A 16711-nucleotide genomic window follows, 5' to 3' on the forward strand; every position below is an offset into this window, starting at 1 on the left:
GTCAAAGCGATACTTTAGATTTATTAAAGTGGGCTTTTACGATGTTTGTATTTGTCCATAGTCAGTGTATTCATACAGTCAACAGTATTTCCACAGAAGCTGAGAAATGTGCTGCTGTGGACAGAAACAAAATGTATTTTAGACACTTAAAAAAGTCCCACGTCACAGTAAAATCAACATCAGTTTTAGTGTTTGCTGTGGCTGATTATCAGTCGATATTTGACATTTTGCCAATTATCCGTTTCAGCGTTTTATTTTTATGATCGCCGATAAAATTACAAATGAGAAAGTGTGTGATTTACACTCAACCAACAGCAGGGAGAGAGTCAGCGGGGGGGGAACCTCGGGGAGCTGTTTTTTTAACTCATTTGTTATTTAAATTTTCACTGAACTCAATGAAAATAAGTTGCAGGGAACTTTCTGTGTTTGATGTTGAAAGTTTCAGTTTTGATTGAACTTTTGCTAAAGACATTTAAACAAAGCTTTGTGTTGGAGTTTCATTTTTACTGTAAATGCATATCGGTTCCAAATATCGGTTTCATTAAGTAGAAATAATCTGTATCGGTATCTTCCCCGAAAAACCAATATTGGTGGACCTCTAGTGTGAGAGAAGAGTGAGTGTAACATGTAGTGTGAGTGCAGTCCGTTAAACATTTAAAACATGTGTCTTTGCTGCCTCAGTGTCTCCTGGCTGCTTTTCCAAACTGATGACGTGCGACTGACATCGGCTGTGTGTGCTCAAAAACACCCGAACTATCCCTTTAAGGTGCTGGCCGTCACCTCCCAGAGTGAAACCACAGCAGTAATGACCCAAATATTTAAAGTTCTTATGTCATGTAAGCTGTTTGACTGTTTTGGGAAAAAGTGGTTTGTCCCTTACGAGGGACCGAACAGAAGTACCAAACGTTTCAAAATCTGACCTTGTTGTGATAAATGTTAGGGGTCGTCAAAGCTGAGCGAGTGATCCTCAGATTTTAAAAAATGGAGGAAAGATGTTAGATTGTGTCACATGAACACACGTTAGCGGAGGTCAACGGTTTTGTTTGTAATATTTTGGTTGCACTGTAATGATTTGTTGTTTAGTTGCTAAATTATTATTTGGTGTAAGAAGAAAGTGTTAAAGTGTAGCTATGCAATAACAAAACTGTCGTTTTCCTGAATACATAAATAAAAAATGGCATAATTCAAAAAGAAAAAGTATCTTGCGTCTTACCAACATAGTAGGAGAAGGTCCTCTTGAGGCGGTCGAAGACGAACCAGCGTTTCTTCCAGGACTTGATCTTGCCTCCCATCTTCACCAGGTAGCCCTTACACATCTTCTCCGTGAGGAGGACGTGGTAGCACGTCTCCACGTTGTGGCCCGACGACTCCACGTGGGAGCGCAGGTCGAACTCCTCCTTTCGAATGGGCAGGTAACGAGTCATAGGACGCGCCTGGTCGCAGAAATGAATCAGACAAAAACACACAGGAGAGTAAAAAACCAGCAGAGGACGGAGGAATACTGCCACTGAGAGAGACGTAAACGGCAAAGTATTAACACAGTATTTAAACTAAAATTATGGAATGATGAAGGTTTTATTTTTGCATCTTTTTCTTGTCCCTAAAGAGATTTAATGCCCCGTGATGGTACTAATGCTCCTCTACATAATAATAATAATAATAATAATAATAAACTTTATTTGTATAGCACCTTTCATACAAGAAATGCAGCCCAACGTGCTTTACAACAAAAAAATGACATGAACCAAGTGTTTCACGTGAAGAGACACTCAGCGTTCAGACACCGGTCACAAACAATTTGAATATTTGAAACCTGATCACTTTGGTTTAAGGCAATGGCCAACTTGGCAAGAAATATCCCACAAAGTGCAATTAATTAGTTACCAATAAATTATGTTTTAAAAAAGAAGGCAGAATTACTGGGAAATTATCCCCAAAATAGAGTAAAAATACCCAGAAAATTATTTTTATAATTATAATAATTTTATATTTAAAATTACATTACAGGAAAAATATAATAACATATATAAAATAAACAAATATATATACATATATATATTACATATATTATATACAATATATATTGCCTCATTTTCGGGTGATTTTCTTTTTTTTTTAAATTTTTAATTAATTTTTTGCTAATTTTTGGGCCATGTCTTGAGCAGTTGCTTGTTGCCTCCTGCCAATGTCGTTAAAAGATCAATTTTCTCAGGTTTCAAACGGTTAACGGCGAAAGTGAAGAAATACGTCTTTAGTTTTCTTTTAAGATTATTTAGCGAGGCGGCCTCTCTGATATCTATCAGCAGTGTGTTCCCGAGTTTGAGGTGTAATTTTCTTTTGGCTGTTTTTGGGAACAATAAACCAGCTGCAGATGAACTCAGCGTTCGTGAAGGCAGGCGAGCAACAAGAGAAACAGCGAAAATGTAATGTTGGGCTTTGTATGTTAGAAGAACCTTAAAATTGATTATAAATGTTACAGGAAGTCAGTGCAGAGCAGCTAAAACTGGATTCATGTTTCCCTCTTTTTGGTTCTGGTTAACCGCCGAGCTGCAGAGTTTGGGATCAGCTGAAGTCTCTCGCTGGATTTTTTTCGGTAAAAAGTGCGTTACAGTAATGGAAATGTTTCAATGCTGATGAAAAACTGGTGACTTGAGTATGAAAATGCACAAATTGAATGATTTTTGAATGCTGGCACAAAATATTCCCCAACCAGCAGCGTGTCTGTCAGTCGGGTGGGCAGAGTCATTTTGCACTCTGCCACCATGCAGACTCCATCACGCCTCATTTAACTGACCTGAGAGAAGTTCTTGGCCCTCATCTTGACCTCCTTCTCCACCAGCTGCTGCCGGTGGAAAGTTTCGTCCTGCAGTCTCTTCTCCGCCTCCTCCCTCCTCCTCCTCTCCTCCTCCAGCATCTGACGGCGAGCCAGGCTCTCTCGTTCCTGGAGGAGAGAGCTTTCATTTCATATTTTTTTTGATCTGTGGAAGGGCTTTGCAGAGCATGCATGCCGCTGTTTTTTTTTCCAGCTTCACATTCATAAATTCATGTTCATTTGTCTCTGCTGAGAGCTGCTGGCCACCGCGCAGCTCCACCACACCGATCGATTCTGTGAACACACTGATTTTGGCTATTTGGAGAAGCAATAATCGACTCTGTGGACGACAACACACACGTTCATTTACAATATATTCATACGGACATGCAGGGACCGGAAAGAAAACAGAGCTTTGCAGAGGGCAACCAGTGTGATTAAAACATTTGTCTTTTATGCAACTCCTGACGGGAAATATCCTGCACACTGGAGCAACAATGTTTTGATACTCTTTGAGCAGAAAAATTCAGAATTTGACTTGTAATAAGGGCACACGCCAGTTCCCTTAATTGCATCGACGTTCCCTTGCTTGCATCTTTTCCTAAAATCTCAGTCTCTCCCACTGAAGGTGCGAGGAGGAGACGTGAGCATAAGATGTGAAGAGAGAGCATTTCAGAAAACATCTTTTTAGAGAAATGAGATGTAGAGTTGGTTCTATTATTTGTCTTTCTGCTTCGGTGTTAAACTGAAGTTTGCTGCAAAAAAACAACTTTTTTGAGCAAAACACATGAAAGACAATGAATATATTATAATATCATAAAAGTATCTATTTAGTTTACTAACAGTGGGAAATATCTGGCACTTCTGTGCGGTTTTCTTGGCGATTTTGTGTTTTTTAACTGAATGTGAGATTTGACTGCTTGGATTTCCATCATGATGAGTTTAATAAAGAGATATTTATTAAACTATTTAACCAAAAAAATAGATGTAACCAATTATTTTGAGATTTTACGATGCAACATCAGAAAAAAAATATTCTTAAAATACTACTTGCTATGTCTGAGCATTTTTAAGACTTTTAAAAGATTAATTTCAGTCATTTTAATACAATTTAAGGCCTTATTTTTGGATTAATGAATTCAATGCCTTTTAGGACTTTTTAAGGATCTTCAGGAACTCCGGACTGACGGACGCTCAGGGACGGGAGGAGTTTGGGAGAAAAGCTTGAGAGCAGAGAAAGGATTTGATCGTCTTTATCGGTATTTCAGCCGAAGCTTCTTCATCAAGACACAAAGAGATGAAGACGCTTCAAACACGGAAGCCAATAAAAATGAATGAAAGTCTTGAGTTGATTAATTTTCCAAATTCATGATCAATTTAAAGCTATTGGCAGCAGCGCTGCGGCAGCTCTCATCAATCACACTGTAGCTGCGGTTTCACACTGTCTGCGTCTTACCCGCGATTCAATAAGTCTGGCTTTCTCCAGCTGCGCCTCCTTCAGCATCTTCTCCATCTCCTCGATCTTCAGCGCGTCCACTCCTCCGACACTGAGGTCACACACAACGACAGCGTTACCACACAGCGCACACACGGACACTTTTCATCCGGAGCAACAAACTCTGCATCTAACAACCACGTAACTGCGCATCAACCCAGTTAACCTTTTACTTCAAAGCAGGGTTCAAACAATATCTGCAGGGCGATTTGGCAGACGGTGTTTGTGAATTCATTTCCCTGCAGATTCGAGGGAAGTCTCGTGCTTCATTGTTTACTCCAGACGTGTGTAAAAGTGCGTAAAAAAAAAAAAAAAGCACTAAAAACACACTTTAAATCCAGAGAACAGCAGCGACACACTGATGAAGACAGTTTAACTTTTAATAACTGACTTCACTGAAGGAAATCTAACCGAAGAGTCAGTTTGTGCAGCTGCTACGGCTGATAAGAGCTTAGCAGGTAAATCATTTTTTCAAATCGGATCTTATTTTACGATAAGGATCTGCAGGTAGAGATGTGATGATAAAGTCTTTTGTTGGTCTCTGTGTTCACCAGCACAACCGTGTCTTTTTACAAAATTTTAATACAAAATAAAACCTGCAAGGTGGAAAGAATATTTATCGCTATAGTTAAAAAAGCAAAGATGAATTATTTTAGAATTTTCAGTTAGTTTTTTTGTGTTTTAGTTGTGACTTTTTGTTTTATTTTACTTTAATATGAGTATTTTTAGAGTGCTAAAAACCGCAACAATAAAACAATAAAATGTTGGGTTTTTTTTTTTTTTAAAAAAGACAAATAAAAGTCAATAGCACCAATATAACCAAATTCTTTTTTTTTTTTTAATAAGACTTCTTTGAGGGTTGATCTTATGTATCCTCACTTAGGTCTCTGAAATTTAAAGGTTTAGATTTAGTTTTTCTATATCTTTAGTTTCAGTTTTATTTTTTATGTATATATTTAGTTTTACTTTAGTTTTAGTTTGTTTTTGTTTCGACCAAGTATCATGTAAAAAAAAAAAAAGAATGGCCATAATGTTTAACTTTTAATGTCAATCTTTGTGATTTTTGTTGTGTCCAAAGTGAAGCAATTTAATGTTAAATCTGTACAGTTTCTTTGGTTCAATGTCAAGAGAGCTGATGGAAATTCAGTGTCTCCTTTTTTTTCTCGGTAGTGATACATTATAGAAATTATTATAAATAATTGATATAATCATAAATTATATAAAAAACCTAAAACTGAAAAGATTTTACATACATTTCGATATATGTAAAATTAATTAATAAAAATGCAATATAGTTTTTGTTTAGTTTAGTTGTTAAACAAATGAGATTTATTTAGGTTCATTTTACGGCTTTTTTCTTCTTTTCAGTTTAAATTACGACGAGAACGCTGTTAGGATGTGGAAAAACAACAACTTATTAAAAAATCTGGCTGCTGTCAGACGTTCATCTCCTCCCTCCTCGTGTCTCCAGTTTGCTCTGTTCATTACAGAACGAGTCCCGTTAATGTCAGCTCAAAAAACACGGCTAATTGTTTTTGGAATTTGGCTCCTGAGAGCTATAACAGGTATCTGAACATGAGGTGCAGCTGAGAACACGCTGAGCTGAACACGCCGCACACAGCTTGGACACATTAACAGATGGTCTACAAATTAGCCGACCTGTGGAAAGAGACTTTACCTGGTGTGAGCAGAGCCGTGTGTGTGTGTGTGTGTGTGTGTGTGTGTGTGTGTGTTAATACTACTTTATTTTGAACACTTCATTCAGTAGCTTGATGTGGACAGTGATATGTTTGGATTTTTATAACAAAAACAGTGGTTTCAATCGTTGTTGTGGTTCAATAATTCTGCTTATTTTGCCACATTCGGTGAGACTTTGGTGGCAAATTTACTGAAGGACTGTGCAGCTTTTGGAGCAGCTAAATCTGCATAAATGAGACAAAAAGAAATTCTCAATGATCCTCAAAGTTGCTGCCAAGCAAACAGCTTCGTGGTGCTCCTCTGCTATTCGGACACAAAGACGTTCTCTCACTCACGTCTAAGTCCACGTCAAAAATCTGGTCATGACCGTGTTGTACCTGGACAAGTTATCTGGCGAGCAGGCCGAGTTGTTCCCCGTGGACACGCTGGTGTCCATGCTGTCGGAGCTCTCCAGGCTCAGGGTGTCGTAGGGCTGCTCCCCGGCCGACGGGGGCTGGTGGTGCAGGATGGAGTGATGAACCAGAGGCGGAGCGCCTGCAGAGCTGTGGCTCAGCGCCGGGCTGTAGGACATGATCGGGGAGTAGGAGGGCGACGGGGAGGACGACGTCATGAGGTGGGACTGAGAGCCGTGGAGCGCCTCCCACTGACACTGAGCCTCCACCGCCGCTCTCTGTTTGAGCTCCGCCAGACGGCGTCGCTGCTCCTCGATCACCTGCTGACCTGGAGGGAGGAAGGTGAGTGCTGATGAGCTGCTGTTGTGATTTTGAACAGAAACGGAAGACGAACTGAGCATTTGACCTGCGAGCAACTCCATCAACAAGTCAGCACAGGTCCGTTTGTTTAAACCATGCTCGCTACACAGAAGGTCACCCCGAACCACGGAAGAACCACATCAACCATCACCAGCACCAGCCCTCAAACCACACACCACAAACCATGCACCACACACAAGTATGTGCTCGCTCTGTAACACAGGCTTGAGGGTAATTGCAAAAACCCATAAAATCCCGTCACCACAAAGTTCAGCGCCTTACCAACTTCTCTGATCTCAAACCCATGCTGCTGCGCACCTGATAATGGGCGCACGCGTCTGAAAAGAAACGCCCGGGTCGATAACCGAAGGAGGAGCTCAACGAATGCTGAACATGCAAGATTTATTCTCCACCAGCAGGAGCATTCATTGAAGATTGATGGGGGAAGAAAGAGCGTTCGGTGTTACAGACAAAAGAAAAGATGAAAAGGAAGGTTGTGAGGAGACGAGTTAATGACGCGCCAGAGATGGAAGAGACGGAGAGAGGAGGACGGAGAGAGGAGCGTTAGGCGAGAACAGGGTCTGAAATTAACATCTGCCAAGTGTCGAGTTATGGTAAACATCACCTTTGATGGAGAAATCAATAAAAGCAACCTGCTAGACCGGCTTAAGTTTTGGATAAATCTTGAATTTTTGAGGTGCAGATGCAGTCTTTGATGCTGAAGCAGGTTTCTGATTGGCTGCCTGCTGCGCTCTCTGCAAAGTGCCGCCATCTAATTCTCCACTTCTCCTTTGTCTGGATGGTTAATTAACCCCGTGGTAGTTTAAAGGAATACTTCAGCCTCCAAAAGACTGTTTGTATATGAAATATTCGCCCACTTTTAGGCTGAATTTGTTAGAAAACGTAATTTTTTCTTGCATGCATTCACGTTAAATGAAGAATTAAGAAGTTAGGGAGTCCACATTTAACAACAGCAAAACTACATCAAAACATCTGTTTACACATTCTCACACAACTCGAACAGAATAATCCAAGTCTTATTTCTTTTTTATCGTATGCTCAGTATTTCCAGTCCTTTCTGAAGGGGAACTGAAGTAAAAGTGGAAATGATCAGTTTACCTCACTGAACACGGAGCTGCTGGTTTTAGCTCCTAGTTTGTTATTATGTGACTTTGGTGTTAAAAAGTTCAAATCAGATTCATAAAAATCACTAATTAATACAAACAAACTAACCGATCAGGGCAGTGGCAGACCAGCAGCTCCCGTGTTCAGCGAGGTAAAATTACTGTTTTTGACAATGAAGTCAAGAAAGCACAGATTAGTTTCACTTTAGGTTCAGTTTCCTGTTGGAAAGGTGCTGTAAAGGGGGTCCGCTTTCATCAGCAGCTAAACTATATCAAAACTGAACTGGACTGAACTAAAAGCGTCATTTTAACTTGCTGAATGTGCGAGCTGCTGGTCTGCCACTGCCTCAGGTGGTGGTTTGTCTGTGTCATTGTGTGATTTTGATAAATCTGAATTAATCCTTTTAAACAACAGCGTTTCACAATAACACAAACAAATGAACTGAGTGTTTGACCAGCAGCTCCCGTGTTCAGAGAGGTAAAATTACTGTTTCTGTCAGTGAGGTTTTTGTATGGCAGATGCTATACAAATAAAGTTTATTATTATAGTTGCATTTAAGTTTGTAAATTGATGTTTAGATATAATCTTGCTGTTGTTTAACGTGGATCCCACTGACTTCAACTCATCAAGATTTTGGGGATTTTTAATTCACTATGGAGACGTGAGAGAAAGAACGTTTTCGTCATGAGTTCAGTGTAATGTAAAGTGAGTGACTGATATATAAAGGGTCAGTTTCAGGTTTAAGTATTCCTTTAAATGTAAATTATCATAACTCTACAAGAGAGTTAACCTATTTTTAAATGAATGAGGCAACAGAGCAGGCAGGGTGAATTTGACCTGGAAATCATTTTCTCGTTTTTTGTCGGCCCTTGGCAGACAAACAAGTTTAGAGGTCAACTGATGATAGCTTTTCAGGAATGATGCCGATTATTAGTAGTTAATGAGACTTATAACAGATAATTGGAGCCGATATGCATTTACAATAAAAACGAAAATGTTTGTTAATATTTAAAATTTGGAATACAACAAACTCCAACACAACACTTTGTTTAAATGTCTTTAGCAGATCAAAAAAATCAAAACTGAAACTTTCCACATCATTTCCAGAAAGTTCCCAGCAACTTTTTTATATAAAGTCTAATGAAAATTTTAATTAAAAAAAAAGAATAACTGTAACAGCTCCCAGTTACAAGTATCCCAGCTCCCAGTTACAAGTACAAGTATAAGTTCCTCCCACAGTTTTTCATCAATTAATTTTATCTGTAAAATAAAATACAGATACAGATAATCGGCAAAATGCCAAATATCGGCCCCAATAATCTGTCGACACTTAAAACAGTTATTTTCAGACACTGCATGTGACACGAGGAGAGACAGAAGATGAACCAATGGGACGAGTCCCCCTGCACAGACTAAAGAAAGCAAAAGAAATGATCGACTCCTGCACGCAGCGATCCATCTACCTGCTGAGCTTCCCTCCATGGAGATCAGTCTGGAGGTCTGGGGCTCTGTGGTGCAGCCGTGCAGGAAGAGACAGACATGAAGAGCTGCAGACGCTCATGAATGTGACTACATCAGCTTTCCTGCCCAGCACCCACGGGTGGCAGCCAGCTGAGCTTAAAACACCAGACTGCTTTCCTCTGAGCCACTGAGTCAAACAACTCTGTAACGCTCTCTATCACACATGCACACAGCTCCATGAGGAAAAGCAGGCTAACGCTTAACAATAACCAACACTAACAAGCTAATGAGAATATGAGAGTGCAGCACTGAAGGCAAGCTCACTAATTACTGCTGAATGTATAATCATCAGTTTGTCTACTACAGAGTTTACTCTTCATTAGAAAATACTAGAAGAGTTTTTATCTCCATTATCTTGAAGTGGAATCACTTGTCACATGTAATAATAACATTAACATGAGCTCCTGCAGCCGGCTGCTGCTGGAAGAGGCACTTCTCTTTTTATTTTTCTCTCCTCTCCGCTTGTGTGCAGTTTGAGCGACATTCAATGCATAAATCGTGTTGTAAAAATAACATTAGGGTTGGGCAATATGGGAAAAAGTTGTTTTTTTTCTTACCAAATACCTCAATATTGATATAGTTTTGGTGTTTTCACAAGCGTTCACACAATGAGATTTGTGATAAATAATCATCAGTAATTTGGATATAATGACTAAATGGGTAAATACAAATAATAGAACAAATAGAGCAGACTTGTGAGAAATGAAAATTATATAATTTGACTGTAATGCAGCCATTAAACCTGGAAAACATGTTTTTGTACACATAAATAGAACAATTACGTTTAAAGGCCTTTACAGGTAACCTGTTGTCTAACACTCTCAGTGTTTATTTAATGTAATATCTATGGCGACTGGTGCTAAGGGCAGATTTATCAGCATTTTATTAATTAATTCTTTAATAATTTACAACAAATAACTTACCAACCCTTTGAAACTTCAGCAAATTGGCTGGATTTCTTTCAAAAACATGGCAAGAGGCCGAGAATCAAAATTGGCAAGAAAGTGGTAAAAAGTTTTTAAAATTTTTTTTTAAAAAAATAAAAAATTTTAAAAAACAAGAAAAAAATGACCTCAAGGAAGTGCTATATATCATAATTTTAAATAAATAATTGAGAAAAGTATATATATATATATATATAGCCTTCTGGGCATTTTCCCCTCATTTTATTTATCATATCTAATTATACCCCTCCCCCAGCTGATTCTTGGATCATTTCCTTGTCACCTTTTACTTATTTTTTTTGTAGTTTGTGGGACATTTCTTGCCAAGTTGTCTATAGTGTTTTTTCTTCCTGAGTTTTTTGAAGAAAATAAGCACTTTTCTTTAGTTTCAGAGGTTTAGAGGTTTAAATGTTTGTGAAAGACATCTAAATGCAGCAGAGGAAAACTAATGCTGATCCAGGTGTTGAAGTGTTTGTGAGTAAACAATAATAATAAACACTGCATGATGAATTTGTCTGTGTTCAGGACGGTTAGTGTTTGTGTAGAGGAGCTCAGAGGCACACAGCTTTACCTTTCTGTTGCAGAGCCAGCTGTCTCTTGGTCTCGATGTCCTGCAGGGTTGCAGCCAGGTTCCTGGGCAGACTGCCAGTGCTGTTGGCTACCAGCAGGGGGCTCTGATGGGTCAGAGGGAGCAGACAATATTTGGATTTAATGTCCAAAAATAAACAAGAAAAATATATGTTTAAAAAAACAGACATTGGGTGGAAAATATTAAAAATTACAAATTCCAAGGCAAAAGCCCAGAAGGACACCCAGAAATATTACAATGCAAGTTTTTATGCTTTGATGGCTGTGGGATCAAAATTTGCAATTTAAATGGGTTTCAATTGTGCAATTTATTTTAGACGTATTGTAGGAGTTGAGCTGGAAATTCAGAAATTAAACAAAAAAAAGAATCTTGCCAAAATGTATGCCATATGCATCATCGCAGCCATGAAGAATGAAAAGTGCATAAAAAGCCCCTCACGGTTAAACAGTTATCCTTTTTAACAGGACAGGTGTGGACATTTTCTGAGGCGATGAATTAGAAATCGCTGCCACGACACTTCACCTGCTGAAAATGAACGACCTTTGACCTACCTTTGAGCTGGAGTTGCGTCCCAGTGTCGCCGCTCCGTGCTGCAGAGGGGACGCAGAGCCCAGTTTAGGCTGATCGCCGTCCAGCTTGGAGCGGAACACCTGACGGAGGAAAAGATCAAGATTAGGACGTGCTGATGATGCACGTGACGGCAGACGGAGGGTTTTACAGCGACGTTAGAAGTACAATGACATCCGCCACGGGCGACTTGCGAACAGCTGCTGGAAAACAAAGGTTAAAAGCACGATTAGCATCATGCTGTGAGTGCTGCTGTTAAAACAAAATGCTGGAATTAATACATTTAAGGTTCAATCAGCAGAAAAAATCAGTATCAAAGACTCACAAAAAGCAAATCAAAGAGCCTAAAGACAAATCAGTTAGGCTGCAGTTGCTCTCACACACACACACACACGCACACACACACACACACACACACCTGAAACAAGCACCTCATCTCTGGCACTGAACAGCTCTTTGATCAGGCCCACTTAAGTTAATGCTGCGTTCATGTACCGCGGGAGCATCTGTGTGAAATGACTCGATGTTCAAAGCGATGAAAGTGTTCACTCTTTTCTAACTTTATTTAAGTGCCTACTGAAGTTTTCTGTGGACTTCTTCTGCTACGGGCAATTACTCTCAGCTTTATCACAAACTTAACGGGCTTTGTGTTTTACACCAAAGCAAACGCTGAAGCTCCAGTCACAACAAAAAGCCCAGCATGCAGCTGTGTCGTGGCGTTTGTTTTCGTTTGTCAGTGTTGTTGAAATGAAGAGGCCTCTCTGCGACAGCTCCGATGTGAGTGCAGCATTATTCAACACCTGATGTTTTGTTGCTGTTCTTTAAACACACACGCAGTTAAAACAAGTTAAAGGGACAGTTTGGATATTTTTAAAGGAGGTTTCATTGGGCAGGCTTATCCATAATTAGTGCAGTAAATGTCAGTCAGTTTGGAAAAGCAGGCTAAAGTCTGACGTGAAACCTCAAATATGCTGCTGTGAATGGGGGCCAGCAACAAAACAGTTAAAGTGGACACTATGTTGAGTATTTTCACGACTTTTCATCTGACAGGGAAGTTCATAACAGCTTTAGTTATCTAGGGTCTTTTTTGTTATCAAAGAGGACATTGAGCAACTTGGCTAGAAATATCTTTATTGCAAGAAATTAGCAGAGTTCTGTAATTATTTTAAAAAGCCAGAGAAAAACATCCAGAAAACTATAGTTATAATTATCACAATTATTTATTCATATTTATTTTTTTTTAGGTTTTTGTTTTTTGTTTGTTTGTTTTTTCTGTTTTTTTCTTTTCTTTTGTTTTTGTTTCTTCTAATTTTCAGTTAATTTTGGTGATTTTTTTTTTACATTTTCCTTGCAAATTTTTGGTCATTTCTTCGTAAGTTGCTCATCGTCTTCTTCCCATTTTTTTTTTTAAAGAAATACAGAAAATTCCCTTAGGTTTTAAAGGGTTAAAAGGTCGGTGATGGAATAACAGTACACAGACAGCAGACGAATGAGTGGGGAAAGGAGGAGAAAGAAGAGAGTCCCTCTACCTGCAGCACAGGCCTGCGGCCTGACAGCGACTTGGCTGGCAGAGGGGGAGCACAGAGCGGGCTGGAGCCAGCCATCAGCTCCTGGTACCACTGCTCTAAATCTAGTTTGGGCAGGTGAGGCCTGCCGCCCTCAGACTGGTACTGCAGAGCACGCAGCGGAGCGGCACAGAGACGCAGGAGAGGAGGAAGAACAAAGAAGAGAAGACAAGAAAAGACAAGAGGAGATTAGAAAGCATTCAAAGACAGTAAGAAGAAGCAGGAACATTTGTTTTAGACACCCTCACAGCCTGTAATTAAGGCCTTTTTTCATACTTTGCAAATTATTCTTAAATGTGTTCAACACATTATTGTTGTCAGCTGCATACTGCTGCACAGCCTGCAGCTGTTATATCCCTGTTTTACATGTCTATTCTCATTCTATGTCGCTGCTGCAATGACCCAGTTTCTCACAAGAACATTGAAGTTTTCTTCTAATTTTATGTTTCGCTTCAGCGGTCCTCGGAGCCTAATGCATACAGTATCTCTACAGTTTACAAAATCTGAGATAAGAACCACATTTAGGTTTTTTCGATGTCGACTTTTCCTAACCAAAGTTAGACGCGACAGCTGTTTACTCTTGATGTGGGAAATAAATACAGCTGGTTGAGACACGCTGCTGACTATCATGAATACCGTGCAGCTAATTGTTCTTTGCTTTTAAGTCACATAATATCAGATGTAATGGATTATAGAAGTGAAATCAACGGTTTGACTGTGAGCTGCGTTTGGTGAAGCTTTGGATGATCAGACTCTGTGACTCGAGCCAAAACTGCAACACAACAGAAAAAAAAACCGTCCTAAAACTGTCCTGTTCATGTGGCACATCCACACCATAAAATTTTGCACTCAAACCTGTATAAATGTGAACTACAATGTAAATATCAATATATATCTTGCACTCCAACCATTCTTGTATATACTTTAATTCCATGGTTCTGTTTCTTGCACTGTTACACTGTTGTGTTACTTGTTTTGTTTTGCACTGTAAGACTCATACTTTTTATATTTTATATTTGTATCTTCTATCTTATCTGTTTTCTTTTTCTATATTTATGTTGCACCAACCCACCAGAACAAATTCCTCGTATTGTGTTAACTATACCTGGCAATAAATCTTTTTCTGATTCTGATTCTGATTCTGTAACAATTAAAGCAATATGAGTCTATTTTAACACTATTTTAATCTTAATGTGTCTGTTTTAATTCACTTATTTTAGTCTGTATTTCACCGTATCTGTTCATTTATTCTGCCCCAATCATGTTTTTTTCTTTAATTAAAATATTTCTGTGTTTACTGCTAATATTCTTTGAACGGCATTTACTTTAATTGGTAAGGGCAGTTATTTTGTTCTGTAAGTTGTTTCTCTTTGTTATTTGCTTCTGCTTTGCCTCATTTGTCAATGCATTTTGTTTTTAAAGCTGCTATATAAATGAAGTAACTATTATTATTTTTATTGTTACTGTGTAACAGTTACACTTCCTTTTTTATATCAAATCACTCCATTCCTGTTCATCCATACAACAAAACTGAAAAATGACAAAATTTAGAATACTTAAATTCATTTTGAAGTATGCGGTCAATGTAAAATATCCTCCTACAATGCGACGCACAAAAGCAGCGGAGGAGCTGCTTGGAAAAAGCTTTGTTGTTAGTGGTGAAACAGACACAGAAAAATCAGCATTCAATCTTTAGAGACACATTTTGCTTTCTCTTTATGTCAGTCTGATGCCACATGTTTCATTTCCTGTTTGTACTAACTGCTTCAGCAGCAGAAAAGGACAGTCAGCATGTAGCACTGTATAATATACAGCATGAATTTGGGAAACACAAAAATTGTTTTAGGCTTCTGCAATAGCTGTCAGCTTCATGCTATATGGTGACTTTCTATGTATGTTATTAACACAGATGTTCCTCTTTTGAAGATGTTTTCATGTTTAAATAACAGCTCTCGTCTTTTATCTATAGGGGGTGTGCACGTGTCGTCACAGTCACTGCGGTTACGCCCGCTGAGAAAGACGAGCGGCAGCGTGAGCTTAAACGCTGCAAAATCACAAAAAGTACATCTAAAAGGGGGAGGAGCTGTTGTGCGACGGACTGTATTCATAGATTAAATAAGCAGTCTGAGCTTTTTTACTGCAAAGTGAAGAAAAGAGATCACTGAAGTTTGCAGAAACATGCAGAATCCAGACACTGAAACGTGGATTTGTGGTTCTCATTATATATTAACGGTACTTGAGTATCAAAAGTAATTTTCTGGCATTTATGCATATATGTAAGTATTTACATCACATCAGTACACTGTATACTGTAAACTGACTTATTATCAGCTGATCAGCATTTTTCTAATAATTGTTATCAGTTTTGCTTTGTTTTTAAATCTAATGGCTGGTTAAATAAATCCATTCAGCCTTCAGGCTTTGCTTTGTTTATTTTACCAGCATCGAAATCAAGTACATATAAATGTCAGGATAATCGATTTCTGGCCACATGTCAACGTCCATGAACCTCCGGTTTACGGTTAGTCTAAAGGATCATCGGTGAGTCCAGCTGCCGTTAATTTGAGCAGATATTAGCTTGTTTTACTCCCAGTTTCGCTGTTTCCTAAACTGCGCCAAGTTGGCGTATGCAGATGAAGCGGATGAAGTAGCTGTAAGACAAATCTGACGAGATTCAGGATCATTGAAAAGGTAGGAGAAACTTTAAAAACATGTATCAGCTACACAAAGTTTTCCTGTTTCACTAATAACTGGATATTTTCATCTCTAAAAAAAAGTTTTAGTTGAACTTTTGACAGCTGGTAAACAAAAGCAGCCAATAAAGGAGGGAAGGAAGGATGGAGGGAGGAGGAGGACAGCACACACCTCCACAGAGAGAGAGAGGGAGGAGCCGTGAGGAGAGGGGAGGCAGGAGAAGGCGGGGTCTACTGCTCCAGACTGCAGGGGCTGGCGGAGCGGGGAAGTCGGGGACGACTCCACCTTTGGCATCCCGTACATCTGATTTAACTGGCCCACTGTCACATACTCCTTCAAAAGCAACACACAGCGAGGAGAGGAGAGGAGAGGAGAGGAGAGGAGAGGAGAGACAGGAGTGAAGAACACGTGAGCGAGACAGGAAGCAGGACGGGAACATAATAAGTACATTTAGTGACCTTCTGCATCGTGAAGGCGTGTGTGTGGGAGGAGCATCACAGCACGCAGCACAAGGCGACACCTCTCACACCATCGACTTCAGACTTCGATACACGGAGCCAACACGCCTGATCCCTTTACATATCAAAATGTACACACTGAAATTTTGTCTCATGTTAACAGAGCCGAGCATCACATCAAAGATGGTTCAGATATCGCTTCGTTTAAATCAGATCTTTTGTTTATCGTATCAAAGGGAGACACGAGTAAAAATTTACCAAACAGATATCACCGTGAAACCTCCCCTCCTGATAACCTAAGTTTTCTGACTTTTATGTTGAAATATGCAAATGATGCATATTTAAATATGAATGAAACATGCTAATTTGCATACATTTCCAGAACTGAAATCTGAATATTTGATGAAGCCAAAATTTGTGTTTCATTTTGTCATATTAGAGTTAACGGTTTTTACAGAGGGAATTTTGAATACCTCTTTTTTTTACCACTC

General features: G+C 39.2%; 1 protein-coding gene across 18 annotated transcripts in view; it reads right to left on the reverse strand.

Annotated features, from left to right (window-relative positions):
- The window catches only part of phldb1b (pleckstrin homology-like domain, family B, member 1b), a 140248-nt gene that overhangs the window by 7700 nt on the left and 115837 nt on the right, over nucleotides 1-16711 (reverse strand). For 14 of the 18 annotated variants that reach the window (XM_088078519.1, XM_088078520.1, XM_088078524.1 and 11 more), the window contains 9 exons: nucleotides 15934-16095; nucleotides 13033-13173; nucleotides 11488-11586; nucleotides 10919-11021; nucleotides 9346-9390; nucleotides 6383-6725; nucleotides 4269-4359; nucleotides 2795-2941; nucleotides 1214-1433 (listed from right to left, as the gene is read on the reverse strand). In XM_088078519.1, coding sequence (XP_087934645.1) covers nucleotides 1214-1433; nucleotides 2795-2941; nucleotides 4269-4359; nucleotides 6383-6725; nucleotides 9346-9390; nucleotides 10919-11021; nucleotides 11488-11586; nucleotides 13033-13173; nucleotides 15934-16095 — 1351 coding nt within the window. The remainder of the gene's footprint in view (nucleotides 1-1213; nucleotides 1434-2794; nucleotides 2942-4268; nucleotides 4360-6382; nucleotides 6726-9345; nucleotides 9391-10918; nucleotides 11022-11487; nucleotides 11587-13032; nucleotides 13174-15933; nucleotides 16096-16711) is intronic. The other 4 variants (XM_088078517.1, XM_088078523.1, XM_088078530.1 and 1 more) reach the window with 3 other exon arrangements.

The sequence above is a fragment of the Plectropomus leopardus genome, chromosome 6 (assembly GCF_026936395.1).
Source record: "Plectropomus leopardus strain MGB_pleo_1.0 chromosome 6, ASM2693639v1, whole genome shotgun sequence".
NCBI lineage: Eukaryota > Metazoa > Chordata > Actinopteri > Perciformes > Serranidae > Plectropomus > Plectropomus leopardus.